General features: G+C 45.3%; 1 protein-coding gene and 1 long non-coding RNA gene across 2 annotated transcripts in view; one reads left to right on the forward strand and one right to left on the reverse strand.

Annotated features, from left to right (window-relative positions):
- Positions 1 to 11,859, reverse strand: LOC140593449 (uncharacterized). Its single transcript, XR_011993819.1, has 3 exons — positions 11,465 to 11,859; positions 6,986 to 7,115; positions 1 to 134 (listed from the first exon to the last, which is right to left on the reverse strand). It is a non-coding gene; the product is annotated as an uncharacterized lncRNA (long non-coding RNA).
- LOC111847773 (Krueppel-like factor 13) overlaps positions 10,420 to 19,423 on the forward strand; it is a 17,799-nt gene continuing 8,795 nt past the window's right edge. The window contains exon 1 of the mRNA XM_023819260.2: positions 10,420 to 11,210. Within this exon, the coding sequence (XP_023675028.1) occupies positions 10,775 to 11,210 (436 nt within the window). The 5' untranslated portion in view covers positions 10,420 to 10,774. The remainder of the gene's footprint in view (positions 11,211 to 19,423) is intronic.

Here is a 19,423-nt window from a genome sequence, read left to right on the forward strand (position 1 = left end):
TTATCGGGTGCGGGAATCAGAAAGGCTAGTTGAGTCACACCCCTCGCACTGGGCCGCTGTGGCTGTTTGAGGACGCCGCAGAGGCCGTCGCTGTAAGCGTGACATTACACACAGGGCTCAGACAGACAGTCAGGCTGTAAAGATAAAAATGGAACAATGCAGAGACGTGCAGTTACCCTCTGACACCGTCATTCGTGCTAGAAGTCCACTTCCTCAAGCAACTGACTGTCAGCCATTTTGAGAATCCATCGAAGTGCCCAGACTCAGCTATTTAAAAGGAACTGGACGCAGTGAATATTTCACGTTCTATATTTACCAAAAGCTACATGACCAATTGGACTAACGCTAAAATAAACAAAAATGGATTGCATGGGAAAACGCAATGTGGGGGGAAAAAAACATCTCTACAATACAAACTATAGACATTTATCATGTGGATTTTAGTTACATTCAGGAAAGTAAGTACAAACATCAAGCTTTATAACTATAAATCATATAATTAAAAGGAAATACCTTTTGAACATATAGGAGTAGGCTCAGGTGCCTGATTCACAGACATGAAAGGGCCAAACCCCTTTGCACCTGCATTGTGTCCCACTGGCACTTCACACGCGTCCTTCACACACATCCTTCACACACGTCCTTCACACGCGTCCTTCACATGTGTCCTTCACACGTGTCATGGCAAAATGTCCATAAGCGGGACAATGCCTTCAAATGCTTGCTACTCACAGATCTCTTGAGAAATCTCTGCAGTCCAGGAATACAGAAGGTGGAGCGGAACTACCTCTGAGCAACGACGGCGTTAAGCTCAATGGACGGAGCCGAGCAGCGCTGGATTTATTTTTTTAATGCCTAATTATGCAAAACTAAAAGTCCCGTGAAAGAGGAGGAGGCCATCTCCACACGACTGGTCCGAGTGACAGGTGGTGCAGGTCGCCATTTGAACATATTAATTAGCTGATGTGCTGGCTAATGTTAATCTCATGCTTGGGAAGAGCCTGATATTCCAGAAGGTCACTAGGTCACATGCAGGAAAGGGGAAGTTGGCACTGCTAAAATCACAGACGCAGCCCTCCCTGGGTTCTTAGAGAACGCCTCGGGTCACAATTTTGACGCTATTTACCGAAATGCAGTCTGATTATCATTATCTGTTATTTTCACTCCTTACACTTTAAAGTAAAAGTGAAACAGCGATAAGAAAAAGCAAAGTATGTATTCAGATTATTCAAATCCAAGAATTATGCTCATTTCAAAATCAACACAATTCCACTTTGAAAAGTATGGCACAACATCTGATGAATTCCAGAAGCAACACTAACACACAGGCCAGATGCAAAGCAGGGTTGAACGCTCATTCATGCAAATGTATATTATCTGAACTGAGTATTTGAGGGTATACCACTGAAAAATTTATTACCTCTTCCTGGCTCTAAGATAGGAAAATAAGCAAATTGATTGGCATAAAAAGACCAAATTAATTGAATCCTGGCCCCTAAGGGCAAAGCATCCTGCCCAGGGTGTCCCCTGCCTGTGCTGCCTGTGCTGCCTGTGCTGCCTGTGCTGCCTGTGCTGCCAGGACCACTCTGACCACATACTGAGAAAGTGCTTATGAAAAATAAATGGAAGGATGGGTGGATGCATGAATAAATGCCTTATATTCTCCTTACAAATAAGGATATAGTGTGTGTCAGACTGGTATCCCTCACAGGGTGGCCCCTGCCATTTCCTGTGCTGCCTGGGACAGGCTGCAGGCCCACACAGCCCTGTAATGGATAAGCAGTTAAAATATGGATGGATGGATGGATGGATGGATAAAAAGCTAGGCATAAGAAAAGCACATCAAACCATGTTTTCCATGTACCGATACACAGCCTTCAATCTGAATGCAAGAATATAGATTTTCTTTTTTGTGACTGAGGTTATATAATATTTATAATATTTATTATACTTATAGTATTGAAAAATTGATTGGTTAAAAGCTGTTGTATCCTTCATTTGGCTCTTACGTGTGGCCAATCTTATTCAGCAGTGTCAGTGTAACCACAGCCTCCACAATGGTTCTTCTGGAATTTTCCTAGTGACTCAGAAACTCTTTTTTTTTATTTTGACTTTTTGACACTGTGACAATTGGTATTTATTCCACGCCCAACTAACCTCTTTCTGTGCGGAACAAGCCCCATTCTCCCAGTTCACTTAAGCTGCTCCTGAGGTCCTTAATGTCGGCTGGCCATATGCTGCATGCAGCTGAAAGCCTGGACACTTTTTAAGCTCAGCTGCAGACCTAACAAAAGCCTTCTCAAGGGGTTCATTTCTCACGCGTAATTATGGATGGGCGTGTCTGTGGCCGACTGTAATTTACACGCAGCCCGTTGTCTGGAAACGACACCAGACTGGCCCAGCTAGGGTGGAGTAAAAAGGCTGTGGATTGGGGCGTCCAGAATCACTGTGTCTGATAGCAGAGTGGAGATGAAATCTAGGCGGCCATATCAGGCCTTGGATGTGAAGTCGACGTCAAGAGGCTGCTGAATGTCTCCCAAGTGCTCGAACAACCCATGTTCTCAGCTTCTTCACTCAGCTCATATTACTCTGTTATAGATTATTATTATTGTTATTTAGGTCCCTCAAGTCGACACAGCTGCACACGCACAGCCATTCCTCCGGATCCTTCTGAGACTTCAATATTTTGGATAAAAGCTTGATTTTCGCTCACAGCTACCTGAAGTTTTCCTTATGAACGCCCCACAAACTTCTTAGGAATCCATTAGACTTTTTCAGAAAATCAGAAACCTTGGTCACCAGTTGATTTAGGGCATTTTAGGCATGGTGAAGGCTCTTTGATGCCAATAAGTGATCTCAATTAACATTTTCACTTTGCCATAATTCTCTGTTGATGTTTTTATTTATCTTGCCATGGGAGCTTTAACAGCCAATGACAAGTTTATATTAATTCTGGAACAGAAGTGAACAGCGCATTTTATCAGAGAAAAGTCCAACAAAGAACACATACTGTTACATCTACCTGTGCGAATGACCGCTTTCTATTAAGATACAGTATATAAAGATATGTCAAAGAGACAGATGTAGTTTTATAGCAGGTCCATTTGTAAAGTCAGCGTTTTCCAGGGGAATGGGGCTGTTTCTGGTCTGTGCCAGCTGAGGATCAGCGTAGCTCAGCCAAGACATTTTCTGAGAGAAACCTCATATCCCCACCCAACAGCGCAGCCACTGAACCCAGGAACTGAGAAGGCTGCCCACCGCTTCACTCCCTCCCCCCTGGGATCCTGCCAAGCATTCATTGGGTCTCCAGCTCATTTATCATCAGCCCGTGGGCTTACAGCTGGGGAGATGGGAAGCCCAGTGGTGTGTACTAGGAACAAAACGACTTTGAATTCATAAACAACACACCAAAAAAAAAAAAAAACACGTTGATCAGGGAATGTTTTTGGAACAGCGGATTTAGACGTACCTTAATACTTACAAAAGGAAAGAGCGAGATATAATCGAATCTGGAAGTATGGGTGGTGGATTTTCTTATTTGATATGACATTTTAAACAATTAAGTCATAGAGACGTGCTGGAAGATGACTTTGGCATTTTTACATGGATTATTAGTTGCCTTAAATCGTGAAATGTATCGCTTCGCATTAAAAAGAATTCTAATGTGTTATCCACATAAGCGACGTTATTCTCTTTCTAGATCATTCGATGTAGGAACACACCACAGATGTATAGACGCACACATACGTCACCGACAGGCTGCAGTAGAAATTATTGTAGTAAAACCTTTTCAGCAAGTCACTGACTCCAAATATCAGCAGCAAATAATCTCGTTCAGGGAGAAATGTAATGCATCAATATTGTGTATTTCTGTTCCCTAAAATCGTGGGGCTGAACAATAATTTCAAAAACGGATAAACAATTCCTGTTTATGCCCTTTGTCCCTGTAGTGCAGGGCTCACCAGAGACATTTTGCAATGCTTTAAGTTTCGCAAGGTCAGCGCCTTACGGCCACTTGTCAGAGCTTGAAAACAAGTCGTTAGTATGCCGATTATAACACGGCACCTTTTGTTCGCGGGGAGCGAAACCGGGAAGCGACTCTGATTATATCCAGTTTAGCGGAGCAACCGTGAGCGCGCGGGTTCTCCGCGTGCGCGCCGCCCCCTGCCCCCCGCGCGCCGGAGCTCCGTCGCGTGTCTACCAGCGCAGTCTAGCACAATCCGGTGACGCAAGCGGCGCTATTAATATCCCAGGACGGGATGTTCTCTGTTCAGCGGCGGGGTCACCCGAGGCGAGTCGCCCTACGCAGCCCGCTACGCCGTGCCACCGCACCGGCAGCTCACGCCTCGTCGCTGTGCCCCGTTCGCTCTCGCCGCGGAAGGGTCGTGCGCGCTGGCGCCGCATTAAACACGGCCGGTGGAGCCGAGCCCGTCTGCTGCTGCCCGCCCGCCGAACTTACGCTGCAGCCGACCGGCCTCCGCCCAGCCATGAACTCAGTGACTTCGCGTGCTCTCCGACCAAAACAACCCCATAAGAATGTGCTCTGGCAGCAGGAGCAAGCTTCCAAAACACAGCCTTTGAAATGATTTTTACGACCGTATTGACATTATTTATTTATTTCTGTTAGAAAGTTCATTTTCAGATTCTTTGTTTCAACAGGTTGTAGGATTACACAAAGGGATAAAAATCAAAACGGATATTTCTTACACATGTGAAAGTTCTTAAATACATTAACACTATTGTATGAATTACGAGTATTTCCTTTCATGTATTGTGCTAAATTTGTATATTTTCACCACAGTTCCCTACTTATTTTCATACTCACTTATTTGTCATTTTCACATCTATACTTATTTATTTTTATATAGAAATTGTTGTATATAGCATTGTGTATTGTCTATTTTTTCATTTTTTTTGTAGGTGTGTACTGTGTAGACTGTAATTACAAACAATTTCCTCCTGTATAATAAAAGTATTCTGATTCTGAAAAAGAAGAATATCAACTTGCAGTTTAGTAGGATCCATTTGTCTACCTACAGCAAAATATTTTGTAAGACAGCTGTGAAAACAAAGCTGTAGCAGGTGATATCTGGACAAAATGTTGCATAACTTATCCAATAAATAACCGGAATTCAACTGTAGTGGTATGACAATGGTAATTAATACCCTACAATGCAACTTTATCCACAGCTGCCTCCTACATTTTGAGGTCAGTTTCAGCACATGCATGTATTTAAAATGCACTAGAGAAGGAAATCTGGGTTTCATGTTACCATTACTCAAGAATAAACTGCTTGAATGTTAGAATTTCTGTTACTATTTTTAAGCTGTCATGTGGAAGATAGATTTGAGCTGCAAGGAAACAGGCGAGAAATGCAGCAATGTCTGGGCTGTTGTTTGTCAGGCTTTTTTTGTTATGGATTTCATCAGTCTTGGCTGTTCTCCAGCTCTTGGCTGGACTCTGCTTTCTGTAGCCCCCCCCCCCCCCCCCCAGCTCTCATCCAGGGGTAGGGAGCCAGCCAGAGCATAGTCCTGTGCTATGCTTTCAGCGTGCTTTTGCTTGTTTTGTAGGTCACATGAAAACAGGTGTGGCCGCCAGTGGCAGTCCCCCCACATGCACACGCCTAACAAGTCCCTAGGAAGCACTGAGGCAGGAGCCAGCTGAGGAACCTTGGCTAAGTCATGTTCTCCCCTCCCTGGTGGAAAGGAACCCATTCTGCCCTGCTGCAATGGGACCCCAGTCACAGGCGAACGATGTTATAAACCAGACCTCTAATGCGGCCTGTGGAGACCAAACTTTTGGCAACAGTTCAATGCCACTACATGGGTCTCAGAAGTAAGATCTCCATTAAGATGAAAATGTCTCTCCATACCAGAGTTCCTTGAAAAAAAAGCCACCTACATATCTGTGAAAGTGAACAACATGTCCTGGTCTGAATCACAAGCACACTTGTAGTTTTCATAGTCAAGGAAACAACACTGGCAAACACTGGTACTAAATGTGACTTGCAGATATGGCTTAGTCAGTGTAATGTAGTGTGAGCACTATAAATTAGGTCAGGCTTATATATGACCAAATGTGCACATTTTAATTAATAAACAAACAAAACAGCACTTGAATTAAATATTTCATTCTCCAGAGTGCAGGCTGGGATGATCTGCATTGTTCTGATTCATTACATGCAGAGATGCATGGGTTTGCATGCTATGTTTTTAGCTTGAATCTTCTCAGTGGCACTTATTTAGACAGATCCACATGGAATCAACTGGATTAACTGGTGCAATGTGTTCTTCTGCGGACTCACTGTCTGAAACAAATACAAACCTGTGTCGCAAGTACTGAATATATATATATATTTAAAGGTTTAGTGGAAAAATCTGTGCTGAACAATAGTTGAGAATGTGCCTCAACATTACAGTAATGGGATTTTGGCATATGTGAGAAGAATGATTTGCAACATTGGAGACTGGGCTGATTCTTGGAAAACATAAGAAAATAGGAATATACAGTCATATCATTTGTAGCCTTTCAGTGCGTAACAATAAGCAAAAAAACTAGCGTGATATTGCACATAATGTCACTCTGTTCCCTTATTTTCATAGTGACGCAGAATTGCACGTCACAGATTGCTTCTTGACTTGCTGCCACCTCACATTTTAATTTAAGAGCATTCCGCAAAACAAAGGGATATTCAGGATCACGTGACAGCCTACATGTGACTAACACTGGGGATATTAACATGCTATCAGGCTTATGGCATTCAGAAGAGAGGCCACGCCACCCACATCAGCTCCACCACGATGGCGTCTCCCAGACCTCTGTGACAACAGGAAGGGCTGCTAGGAGAGATTCATTAATGACTATAGCTCAGCCCGTGATTAACAGAAACACAGCAGCATATAGATCAGTGCTGACCCTTTACCCAGAAAGAACAGACTTGTGCAAAGACAAGCAGGTTTTTAAATAACATGGAGAGGTACATACCTCAGTTCCCTATATCATTGTGATCGGGAAACGGGGTCCTGGGTCATATTGCAGGACTGGAGGATCCCTGATCGAGGTGCATTGCTCAGCAGACCCCCATGAGGCTGGTGTCACATGATCCATGGCACCGCTTGAATAGGGACAGAAGTCAGGGGTCATCGGCGTAAGCAGTGTGCAGTTTGTGTCACTGCTCTTTTGTACGGTGTAGACAATACCGCCATGCAGCATTTTGCTGGGTCCATGGACTCGGCACAATGGAGGATTTGCTGTCATGTAGGAGAAGTGAGAATGAACCATGCATTCCTCACAAATCCTACAAGCAAACCTTAATTTCCTACGTATGACACACAAAACATTTTCCCTAGCAAACAGAGCGGCTTCCCAGGTGAGGAAACTGGGTGCCTTTCCCAAATCCCATCTTGTTCTCCACTGGAGACACAGACAGACATGTACCTACAGACAGCAAACTCTCCTAAAGAGAAATTCAGCCACACACCCCACGAGGAAATCTGGAGCTGAGAGAGGAAGCAACGCCTCTGCCTTTGCAACCGGCCAGCAATGCGAAGACGTGTCACCATACAGACCCCAGTCAAGCAGCGCAGTGACTTTGGGCCCAAGCCTCAGCTAAACACAAAGAACTTTTGAGAACATTTTTAAAAAGGAACATGCAGGGTCAAGTGATTAGCTATTGAGCTATTTCCTAAATCTCTGTATTTCTTTCTGCAAAATTTATAATTAAGGGTTCAGCTCTCTGATTTAGTCGTTTATGATAAGGAGCATCATTCAGGCTAGTGGAGGCCCGATGGCTTTCATGACTCACTTTGGAGCAGTTCTGATTTGCACAGTGACGGTTTCACAACACGACGCAGCAAAGACAAAACATCATCTAGGGAAGGACATTAGAGAAGCCAGTTCAACTTTGCACAAGAGACCTTTGCAATATAGAGATACCGTGAAAGTGAAATTTCACCCCACCCATTTCGCCAGTGCAGCACAGCGCAGATAAGCAGGCGGGGCTGTTCTTTGCCCCCATGATGGGAAATTAAACGTTTCCTTATTTCAGGTTAAAGCTTCAAAGCCAAACCACAAGAATTGAAAATAGCGGGTGCCACATCTCTGTTTCTGAGAAATTAGAGCAGTGTTTCCCTCTCAGCTCCTCAGAGACCCACCTACAGTCCATGTTTTTGCTCCCTCCCAGCAAAAATGTGGACTGTCTGGGAAGGTGCAAAAACGTGAACTGGGTTAGGAAACACAAAGCTAGAGGAGTTTTGAAAAAAACAACTATTCTGAAAAGGTAATTCACCGGCACTTAGGAATGACAGTGAATACCTAAACAACTTCTAATTAAGAAACCACTTCTTTAATTAGGCGGAAAATGATTCTTTTTATTTTATTTTTTTATCAACTGTATGTGATTCTGATTCATCTAAATTGTCAGTGCTTTTAATTTATGTGTAAGTCATTTAATTGGATGATTCTTTGCTCTTATGAGAACCAGGCTGGGTGGAGTTCCTTTAATTCCCCCTAAAGACAAAGTGTTTGGTTACAGTTCCACCACCGGAGAAAGAAAAATGACAAAGTTAGGCACACATCTCCGACACTTGGTCAGTATATGATGATACAAAAATGTGATTATAAAGGTTGTGTGTAAGAATAGCTCCCTAAAAGGCATCATAATAGGCCTATTCTGTGGACAATAGAGACACAGCAGATATCATGCAGTAAATTAAATCGCTTTTGCTTTGCGGTGTCAAAGCTCACCACAAAAGGATGACATGGCTTTGAAAAGATCATTTACAAATAATCACCCTGGAGAAGTTCAGTACAGCAACACAACACCGACACGTGTGTGAAAGGCCTTTAAGGCAGTGTTTCCAGGCCAGCAAACTTACAGCGGACTTCTAGAACTCACTCAGAACCGCTGGCTTGATATTTTATGCCCTCCCATAATGGTGGGCAGACTTTGCTCTTAATAGCGGCGCAGAATGACGTGTTCGAGCAGGGGGGTGTCCTCTCTCTGAGCAGCAGTCTTGGTAATTCTGCAGCTAAAATGCAGGGCCCACATGCGGAATGAAAATGGGGAGTCAGCGGTGATCGTACATCAGCCTGTGAAAGGTAACACTCGGGTCTCTAAAACCTGCCAAATTAACTTCACCGCCAGACTGTTTGTCATGATTTTAATATTAGAAAAGAGAAACAAATGTTATTGTGGTGATAATGGTATATCATAACAACTACACAATCGCAGACTGTATGATATGGGAAATGAAATTAAAATAATGTAATAAAACAATAAGTACCAAGTATCATAAAAGAGAAAAGCTCATTACCCTTGAAAGGTACACATCTTTATTAAAGCTTAATGGTAATGGCTTGTACTTTATATTAGCAGTCAAAAATGTGAGCCTATGCTTTTAAATAAAACTGTATTTCTAATGCTACATTTGAACAATTTGGGGGACAGCAATCAATCTTTATCATTTCCAATGGGAACTATTTCAATATTAAAATATTCCTATACATTTATAATGAATTCAGCATGAGTTTCCAGTCATTCCCGGGATTTTCCTGAAGCCCTTCTGTCGCTGTGGAGTGGGGTATCTGCCTTTGTGCCATACAGTAAATTGTGTGATGCTTGTCCATTGTTTTAGTAAAAAAATAAAGGTATTATTTATTCAGCAAGTAAAATTAGCTGACGGCTCTTTTGACAAGGGCATTATGGCAATTGTGTTATGACTTTTACTTACAGCATTGTTTTAAAGATGAGTCATATACTGTCATAGGATACAAACAGAAGGCACATTAGATACAATGAGAACGTGTTATGTGTAAAGCAAACACACCAGATGGCTTACAGTGCTCAGCTTTATACATACAGTAAAGTGGATTATTACATGGAGGTAAATTCTGTGCCATCATTACATTGTGTGTCAGTACTGATAGTTCAATCAGTTTTCACCTTTTAAGGAATTCACATTTCTGCGAAATAGAGAGTTCTATCAATTGACATATGCAAATTTTGATACGTAAAACTGAAGGTCTAACACCAGTACGACCAGGTCATTCCGATGGAAAAAAAGATATCAGTATAGTATAATTTTTGCCTGGTGTGATTTGGGTGGGTCCTGAATCTCAATCTCAATCTACATCAGTCTCGTTATATTCAATGTTCGCATCGTATCATATCGTTATGTCTTTTCACATAACCTCACACAAGCGTAAACGCGAAAAGTGCACCCTCACCTCCCGTGCAAGCGCGCCCACACTCGCGCCTTATCACGTGACCCGGCCCGTTTAAAAGTGCCTGAAGTTCTCAGGGGGGGCGGGGACAGAGCCTTTTAGGGGTCAGACGCTGACCAATGAAAGCGCGAAGACGATGACGCCGTCGCCATATGTTCCGGGCAGCCCCGCCCCCAACGTGGATAGAAACTGCACTAATTCGAAAGCATTATATTGTCACAGTGCAGGAAAGAGGGAGGTGAGATGCAATGATGGGAGTTTTCATTTAAAATCTACTTAACTTTTTGGCAATCGTATAGGCGAGAAAATTATAAAACATTGGGAGAGACCTCGTCTGACGCACTGACGTTTCGATTTCGACCGGTTTGCGAACAGGATGTTCATTTTGATGAGAAGCCGGTAAGGTCATAAAGTGAGTTTTGTAATGAGTGACCTAGCTACTACCTCCATATCAGCATCACAGAAAAGGATCAAAGGGGAACGGATGATTTTAACACGCAGTTACTTTTGAATGTCACACATAAACAGGGATTGTATCTGTTATACGAAATGGATCATTTTGCAGCAGAGTGCCTTGTGTCAATGTCCAGTCGGGCTATTGTCCATGGTCCTAGAGGGAACAGGGAGATAAAACAAGAAACGCTATCTCCCCCAAGGATCGGAGAAGAGAGTAAAGATACGGTGGCGAAAGACAACTTTGTGGTGGCCAGAATTTTAGCAGATTTCAACCAGCAGACCTCAGCCAGTCCATTCGACCAGACAAAAATAAAAGACGAGAACAAACAGTCACCGCTTTCAAGCGACGATGGAAACGCTGCCACACCTACCACCATCAACGGTAGCACCGGTCCCAAACAAAGAGTAAGGCGCATGAGAGGAAGCGAGCACGAATCTCCCCAAAAGAAGCACAAATGCCACTATTCAGGGTGTGAAAAAGTTTATGGCAAATCGTCTCACCTTAAAGCCCACCTAAGGACACATACAGGTCAGTTGCATGTTAAGTAAATAATTGATGGTTGGCAGAATATTTAACTACAGCTCGTTATCGAGCGCACCTTGAATTCCTGGATTGATTTCTGGATTTCGGTGTGATTTTGGTAAAAGTGTTGCTTTAAGATCGGCGTACAGGTTAATTATATGTTTCGGCATATTACGCGTATAAGTCTGCCTGCTGTTATGCACATCAGATACCGTAACGCCTGCGAAAAAGAAGAGCCGCAGCATTCAGTCCCCGTTTACCTCACCAGTCACCTTCGGGTTTTTCAGGACATGACCCAGGCTCCGGCTGACATGTAGTGGAGAGGGGGTAACTGCAGACTCCCTTTTTTGCTGCCTACATTTCTGCAGTACTTTTTAAAAATGAGCCCGAGCAGGCCGTTAGTGCCTGCAGATGCATGATGTAACTAGTGATAAAGTATGCATCCTCCTGCGCATGGAAGTATGGAGCGACTACGACGGAATGTGTGAACTTAAGGGAAACTTCGGGGATACGCGGCGAGCCCCCTCCCCCGATATGCGAGCGGATCCGCAGGCAAACGCCCGCGATCACGGTGCACAGCTTTAAAATGGATATATCTGTCCCTGGATTATGGAGCAGGAAGGGGAAAAGGCAGAAAAGTGGGGGTTGGTGTGGGCTGCGCGGTGCCCGTCTGACTCCCGAGCTCTTTGTTGTGATGCACCACACCCCCTCGGAGGGCCTGCCAGCTGATCTGGCCAGCAACAGACCCAGCTAGCTGAGCGCCGAACTCCGAGCCGACAGGGGGGTGTGAGATTCCGGATCCCGGCCGGCCCACGGATTCTTGTTTTAGGTGTATACGAATAAACGGAGCCTCTCTGCTTATCTCTGTATTATTTGCATGTATATCCGGAGCTGTAACACATGCATACGAGGGTGCGTTTGTATGTTAGTGTCGCACATAGAGGGATTTACGGTCTCTTTAGCTGCGGGAGTTGCGTGTCAGAGAGCGAGCTAGTCCGTCCAAATTATTAGCTTTTTATATTGATCACGTTTTTCAGGTTCTGGTCTGGTTTTAAATTACGATTGCTATCGTGTAGTCTGATTTTTAAGAGTCTTAACGATACATTGAGGCGTCTGGTAACAATAGCAATGTTACTAATAATGCGGACATGGCTTTCAGCTGCCAGGACGCGCAGTTCTTTGAGTCTAACGAGCATGAAAGTAGCAGTGCGTTTGATCAAAGGTGTTACTTAAATGGCACGTCAGGTGGGGTGTTACTACGATGTTTTTCTGGTGTTTGTAAGGTATAGATTGTATTTTCGAATGCGATTGTGTATTTTTTAACGGTTACACCAGTAGTCCAGTGAGCCCCTAAGCTAAAGCACGTTGACACACAAACTGAAAGACACCCCAAAGCTGTCGTGTCTTGCTGTTAAAGCCATGGTTGGATTTTGATTTTATTAAAGGTCCTCCTGTGTAATGCAGCAATTGCCGATACAAGTGAAACTAATTAAAATCAGTTCCAAATCTCAATGCACAACGGTCCATCGGGACATATTAACGTCAAATATTATAATAAGCTGCTATATTATTTTGTTCTTCAATTTTAATGCGTTGATCTATAGCTTTTAAACCGATGCTATATATATATATATATATATATATATATATACACATACACACACACACACACACACACACATATGACGAAAACAGCATGAGTGCTGTAAGCTTTCAGTGACAAAGTGCTTTTCAGGTATCTAACGAGCGACAGCACCCTGTACCTCGGGGTGTTTTGCAGGTCAGACGCGACCTTTTGGGCTGGCAGCGTTACTATTAAATAATGAGTTTCCCGTCTCACTTGTTGGGGTAATCAGAGAACGTGTGTCAGTCAAGTGGAGGCTACAGCTCCGCTCTGCGTTTGACTGCTTTTCCTGGGCTCATCGGGCCCTTTGCTGCCAGACTGTACCAACGGAGCGACGAGGCACGGATCCCCCTTCTGTACAGGCTGATACTGAAACGGGAACGTGCTGTTCCAAAAGCAAAGTTTAAAGCCAAGTGGCGTCCTTGACTCATAACAGCCGATACCGAGGAACATTTTTGCTTCAGCTTGAGTTTTATCGTGTCTGTTTGGGTCATATTTGCCCCTTTATATGTGGCATCGCAGACGCACAGCACGATTGTGTTTTTGAATGAGTCCTTCAAGCCTGGGGACAAAATTGAATAGCACATTCTGTAATCACCTATTACGTGCAGAATCACCTGTTTTTACTATAATCACCGTACCTATAATCACTTTCCCATGCTGCACACTCCGCAATATGGTAATTAAGGGTATGCTTTTGGCAGAGTCGCATGGTGTAATTTTTCTGCGGTCATAGCAGAATGATAAAACGAGGCCTGTGGGGAGAATGCGAGGCCTCCACTTCCTCTTCGCTTAACCCTATCAATTCAAGGAGCTGTGAGTCACGTGGGGGTGGAGACCTAAAGAAAAACGTGGCGGTCCCAGCCCCCGGGAGAAATGCAGATTCTAAGTTTTCATTGTATACGAATTGAAAATATTACTGTATTCAGAATAAATAAGATATTTTCTTGTGTAAACAATGTACAGTACCGCTATTAAATATAAACATTTCAGTAATGTGTCATTAAATGAAATAACTGATAAAATCTTAGGTAATCAAAAACTGGACAAAAGTAGTTTTCCTGTGTACATTTTGCCAACATTCTCTACAAACAGTGCAGTGTAATCAAACTGGGAGTGGCTCCTTTCTGAACACTGGCTTCAGACGTTATGAATTCTGATAAGACTACAGGGGGACTGATTCTTTCTCCTTATTGCTAATTGTCTTGTTTCTCGAGGATGGCTTGTGTTGTGGTACCACTCATGCTGATAGGTATATTTACATTGCTGTTTGTTCTGCTCCTGTGTTAATTTCCTACATTATATATCAGCAGATAGCACTATTGATCTTGGTTCTTGAGGATGTAAATCTGAACTATGCTGGCTGCCATGCCTCTGTGTCTCACTGAAACGTGACAGTTTTATTCTCAAGTTTGCATGAAGCACAGTTTGGGGTGCCACTTAAAAATAAGCCACGTTCTTGATATTCATTAATCTTCAAAGTCTTCTGCTTATGCTGAAACGCCTCCTATGCTTTGCATGCTTTCTCGATGTCATTGGCCCTTTTCTCTTAAATTTTGCACAATATCAGTATTCAAACAAGGGTTTTCAGATCACACTGCCACTCTGCTAAGGGGCCCTTCATGTTGTTTTCATTCTGAATTTGCTTTCAAATGGGCTTTCAGTTTCTGTAGCCTGAGTACATTATGTTCTTTGCTTATCTGATCTTCAGGAAGTGAAGGTGTTCCCTTTTAATGACAGTCAGGGCTGGGGGACTGGACGTGCGGGTTGTTTTTCTTCTCTGCATGTAACACGTCGAATCCAGGAAGGTTTTCTGGAACAACAATGAACACCAAGCGTCAGAGGAATGCGTTTTTCACATGCCAGCCCAAAATTGTTTACAAGATCCATTTTATGATTATCACAATTGCTAGCAAGAAAGAATTCAAAATTTCTAAAATGGTGTGTAGGGTATTTTGTTTGTAATAGTTTAGTGGTGTAACATATAGATCATGCTTGGGATGTAGGGGCTGCAAGAGCTCCAGGCTGAGACTGAAGAGCAGCTACATTTGAAGGGGACTCTACATTCATGTTTCCCCCTGGGATGTAAATGATGCCAAGCTGGCCTTTTCTCCTAATCCACATAAACACCACGAGCAGATTGCTACCCAGTTAGATCCTGGCCGATGGTCTGCTCTGAGCCACAGCCTGGCGTGTTTCATCCGATACCTCAAGCTTTCGTCTTTCATCCTCGACCCGGTTCTGTCATCTTCTTCCATCCGCGACTAAGCAGGTTCTCAGATGAAGCACTCCCTCCTCCTTTTAAGAGGCCCGCATGTCATAAGAAGAAGCTTAGCGCAGCAGCACCGACGCACAGGGAGCAGCGAGGTTTCCGGCACTGTGGTCCAGACCCCACTTTGGTGGTATCTGGAGGAACAGGCTTTGGGCTCTAGAGATCCTGTGGCGATCTAGTCTGTTGTCAGTAAAATATAAAAACATACATGGACTCAGAGTCTTCTGCAGAAGTGTTTCCCAACCCAGTCATTGGAAACCCACAGACAGTCCATGTTTTCGCTCTCTCCCACTTCCAGGGAGCTGGGTGGAAGCAAAAACATGGACTGTCTGCAGTCCTCAAGGACCGGATTGGGAAACACTGTTCTACAGCATGTAAAGAATGGAGAGTTTAACCTCTCCATTATACAGGTCTGGCTTTTACACTGCGAGAGGCTCATTAATCAGCCTGTCTGGGCATCGTGTCAGCGAGGCACGCAGTGTGGTGTGGGGAGCAGGAAGAGCAGGATGAACATCCAGCGAATGGCGAGGCTTCCTGGTGCGGCGGGGGGAGGGGCGGGCACATGCCGAGGTGGAACCCGTCCAGCTTTTCCAGACAACTGAATGCGGCCCATGTCTCGCAGCATGTCCTGGATGCCGTGGGTTTGTCTGTTATACTCGATGATGTAAGTGTAGGGGCATTTGATGACTGGGCCTTGAGTAGCAGATGAACGGGCAGTTATCGCCGTGGATACCGAAAGGCTGCCAGTCCCAGGGAGCAAATACAGGTGCATCTAATGAGCAGCATCTGCGGCCTCGTGTGGAATCTTAATTTTGTGCCGTTTTAATAGGAATTTAATTAATTTTTACAGCTGATATTTGAACGCTGCCCATTTTTAAAAATCATAACCATTTGTTAATTTTATTAGGTTTCGTGTGTCTTTTATTGATTTAGCCTTTTTGATAGAGCATTTTCAGACCTAGCTGTGCAGTGTGCCTTTCTGTTTTGATAGCAGCGGGTAGAATGTGTGTAAGGCCACAGAAGCTGACCATCTGGGCGGCCGCTTGTTCGCTAGGCATCGTGTACATGTGTGTGGGTCATGCATGAGGCAGCAGACTCTTTTTTTGGACTCCTTTCTGGCGTCTTTGAAGAAAAGGATGGGGTGTGTTTGTATTTTGTGGTTATTTACATACAGTAGCTTGTGTTTATAGTGGAGCTGAAGAAAATAATGAAGACCACATGTTGACTCTTTCATTCGCCTTACAGGATTCCCACGCATTGGCAGACTCTTAAAGACAAAAGTGAACAGCCCCCCCCCCCCCCCCCCCAAAAAAGCCAAGCATGATTAACAGCCTTAGTCTCCTGAGGCGTCCCTGTGGAATTATAAGTCAAAATGATTAAATTGGTACAAAGGTGATGGTCAGAGAGAGCCATGTTCAGCATCTTCTACCTCTGGCGTATCCACATACAGCTCTTCTCGCTTGCTGTTTGTAAGTCAGGAGTAGAGAGAAGTTTCACTATGGTGTGTAGAGGGCCGGCATTGGTCGTAGTATCACCTAGGCAACGCAGTCGGCGTGTCTCCTGCCACATCCCGGCATCTGCCGCCTTCCTCCCGCGTTCTGCCAGACTAGCTGCTGCCTTTCAGCCCTTTAACTGCTGTACCACCTGCTGGTTTGCCTGTGTATCTTTAACCAGCCTCTGGCACACTTTCCTGAGCCCAAAGTCCCCCCCCCCCCCCCCCCCGATGAGAGGAGTCCCATTTCCCGAAGGTTGTCCCGGCTCATTAACCCTCCCTTGAAGTCCGTTCCATACGTACGAAAAGTCACACGGACGTGGACCGATGGCTTTATGAGGAGTAAATCTTTAAGGAGGTTTCTGGAGTACATACTTCTCTCAGATGACTAAGGGCCTTTAATTTTATGTGTTGCAGGAAGTTCACCAGCGTATTCTTGCATTTCATTTGTCGTACATCTGATACATCGAGGCTGGGAGAGTGAGCCGTTACTTGGTTTGGAAGCATTTGACCTGTATGTGACCCTCTGCTCGTCTATGAGGTCCATCTTCGCCATAAAAACGAGGCCGGTCATGATTTAAGTTTCCCATAAAAAAAGAAAAACGTAATATTTTCTGATGTTGTTCTAATAATCCACATAGGCACTCCTTGATGAACCCTGTGCCTGCCTTGTGGATTTTGGCACTTTTTGGCTGTTGTAAGAGACACCAAACACTCTCCCCTCCTTATTTTGTGTTGCATTCAAACTTTTTTCAATGTCCAATTTAAACAAGCAAGTTTTCTGTTATCGGCTACATATTTATAGCTAAATATCCAGTTAAGCCGAGGAAAGGCCTTTTAGGCTTGACAATAAATTATGACTCTGAACTTTAAAATTCATTGGCTGACCCCCTCCACTCCTCCTGTGCTGACATTTTAATCCCTGTGTGTGACCCCTGCTTGACCTCTGATCCAGGTCACATGACACACTGTGAGGTTGAGCCAAGTCTAACTGGTACGTGGATGGCTACATCCATGACACCCATGTGGGACTGAGGAGCCGTCCGCTCGGGGGGGTGTCCGGGGCCCACCTAAGGCTACCCGAGTATTTAAGGGTGCACCAGAGTATCGGCATTTTATCTCCTGTTTCCGGCTGTTATTTCAGCCCTTGCTTGCCAGGTTAGGTGTGGATTCCACTTTAACGTGAATCCCGGCGCGCTCACGGGAGGACGTCTGTGAAAGCCCCAGACGGGGAGCGCTTATGTAACCTGACTACCTGTGACATAATGGTGCTGCTGCTGTTTGGTTAGTAGGAGAGGCAGCGTGAACGTTCCGGAAGCGAGTCTCTCTCAGGGTAACTAGGTCACTGTGCTCGTTAGAGCAGAGCACTGATCCAGAGCCTCCCTAATTACCCCTCCCATTCCAAGAATGGCAGACTGTGTGGCCCGCCTCCGGCACGGCTCCTAACGGTGCCCCCCCCCCCCCCCCGCCCATCGGCAGGCCCTGACGTCATCGTGGGCGTCCGGGCTGCCCCGGGGGCTGCTGGCAGGGGGGTGATGGGCGGCTGTTCAGGGCTGTGGGCCCCCCATTGCTCTGTTTCAGGAACAAAGGGGGGCATTTTTTTCTGGGCTTCTGCGGGTCTCTCGTTGTACAATTCAGGATCAGGAAAATAGTGCCTGACGTCAGGAGGCGGGCCAGCCAATCCGGGCCACCGTGAGTGTCCGGCCAGCCAATCCGGGCCACCGTGAGTGTCCGGCCAGCCAATCCGGGCCACCGTGAGTGTCCGGCCAGCCAATCCGGGCCACCGTGAGTGTCCTTACGGAAGAGTGTCCCAGGCCGGGAAGGCGGGGCATGGAGTGTCAAGCGTGCATTTCTCACTGCATTGTGAAAAGCGGTTAGCTTATAGCTAACGTGGAGTCTCAAGCGTACATTTCCCATTGAATCACGAAAAGCACATTTTTTTGCTACACCACAAAAAGCACTTAGCTTATAGCTAACATGGAGCGTCACACGTGCATTTCTTACTGCAGCGTGAGCGCAAGACACAGCAGGGTGCATGCTACAGTGCATAGACCGGCATGCAGAAATGCAGAGGATGGGCAGATTTAGACCCCCTGGGGCCCCGTGGTCTTTGTGTGGCCTGGCTGGGCGTCGTCTGCACACCCGCTAAAAGCTTTTCCACTTCACTGACGCCGCCCCCCACCCCCCCCGCCCCCCAGGTGTCTGACCCGGAAGCTTCATCCATGAGTCTGCATCGTCAGGTGCGGCTGCGATACAGACTTTTTACAGGCGGGTGTCATGGCTGGTTGCAGGTAACTGATATGCACTGGCTTCACTGCCCCCCCCCCCTGCGCACGGTCGCCTTGTTCACCTCCCCCTTTCTGTGAAATATTCATGCCATGGAGTCTGTTACCTTCTGCCTGTCACCGTGCGGCGAGTTGAAGGCTGTCCTTTAGCCAGGACCCATGACTCTTATGGTGGGGGCGCGCTGTCTGAACTGGGGGGGGGGGGGAGCTTGCTCTGTCTGAATTAGAGGAGGGATCTGTTTGAATCGGGGAGGGATGAATTAGGAATTAGGGGGGGCTTTGTCTGAATCAGGGTGGGGTTTGTCAGAATCAAGGGACACTGCCTGATTTGGGGGGGGGGGGCATCTGTCTGAATTGGGAAAGGTACAATCAAAGCAAAGTAATGTTTCTGTGTAAAAATGACCTTGTTTGTTTGTTTTGTGACAGGTAAATGTACCATAGCCCCCGCCCCCCCTGGTATGTGTGTGCGCGCGTGTGTGTGTGTGCGCGTGTGTGTGTGTGCGCGTGTGTGTGTGTGCGCGTGTGTGTGTGCGCGTGTGTGTGTGC

The sequence above is a fragment of the Paramormyrops kingsleyae genome, chromosome 11, assembly GCF_048594095.1.
Source record: "Paramormyrops kingsleyae isolate MSU_618 chromosome 11, PKINGS_0.4, whole genome shotgun sequence".
NCBI classification, from domain to species: Eukaryota; Metazoa; Chordata; class Actinopteri; order Osteoglossiformes; family Mormyridae; genus Paramormyrops; species Paramormyrops kingsleyae.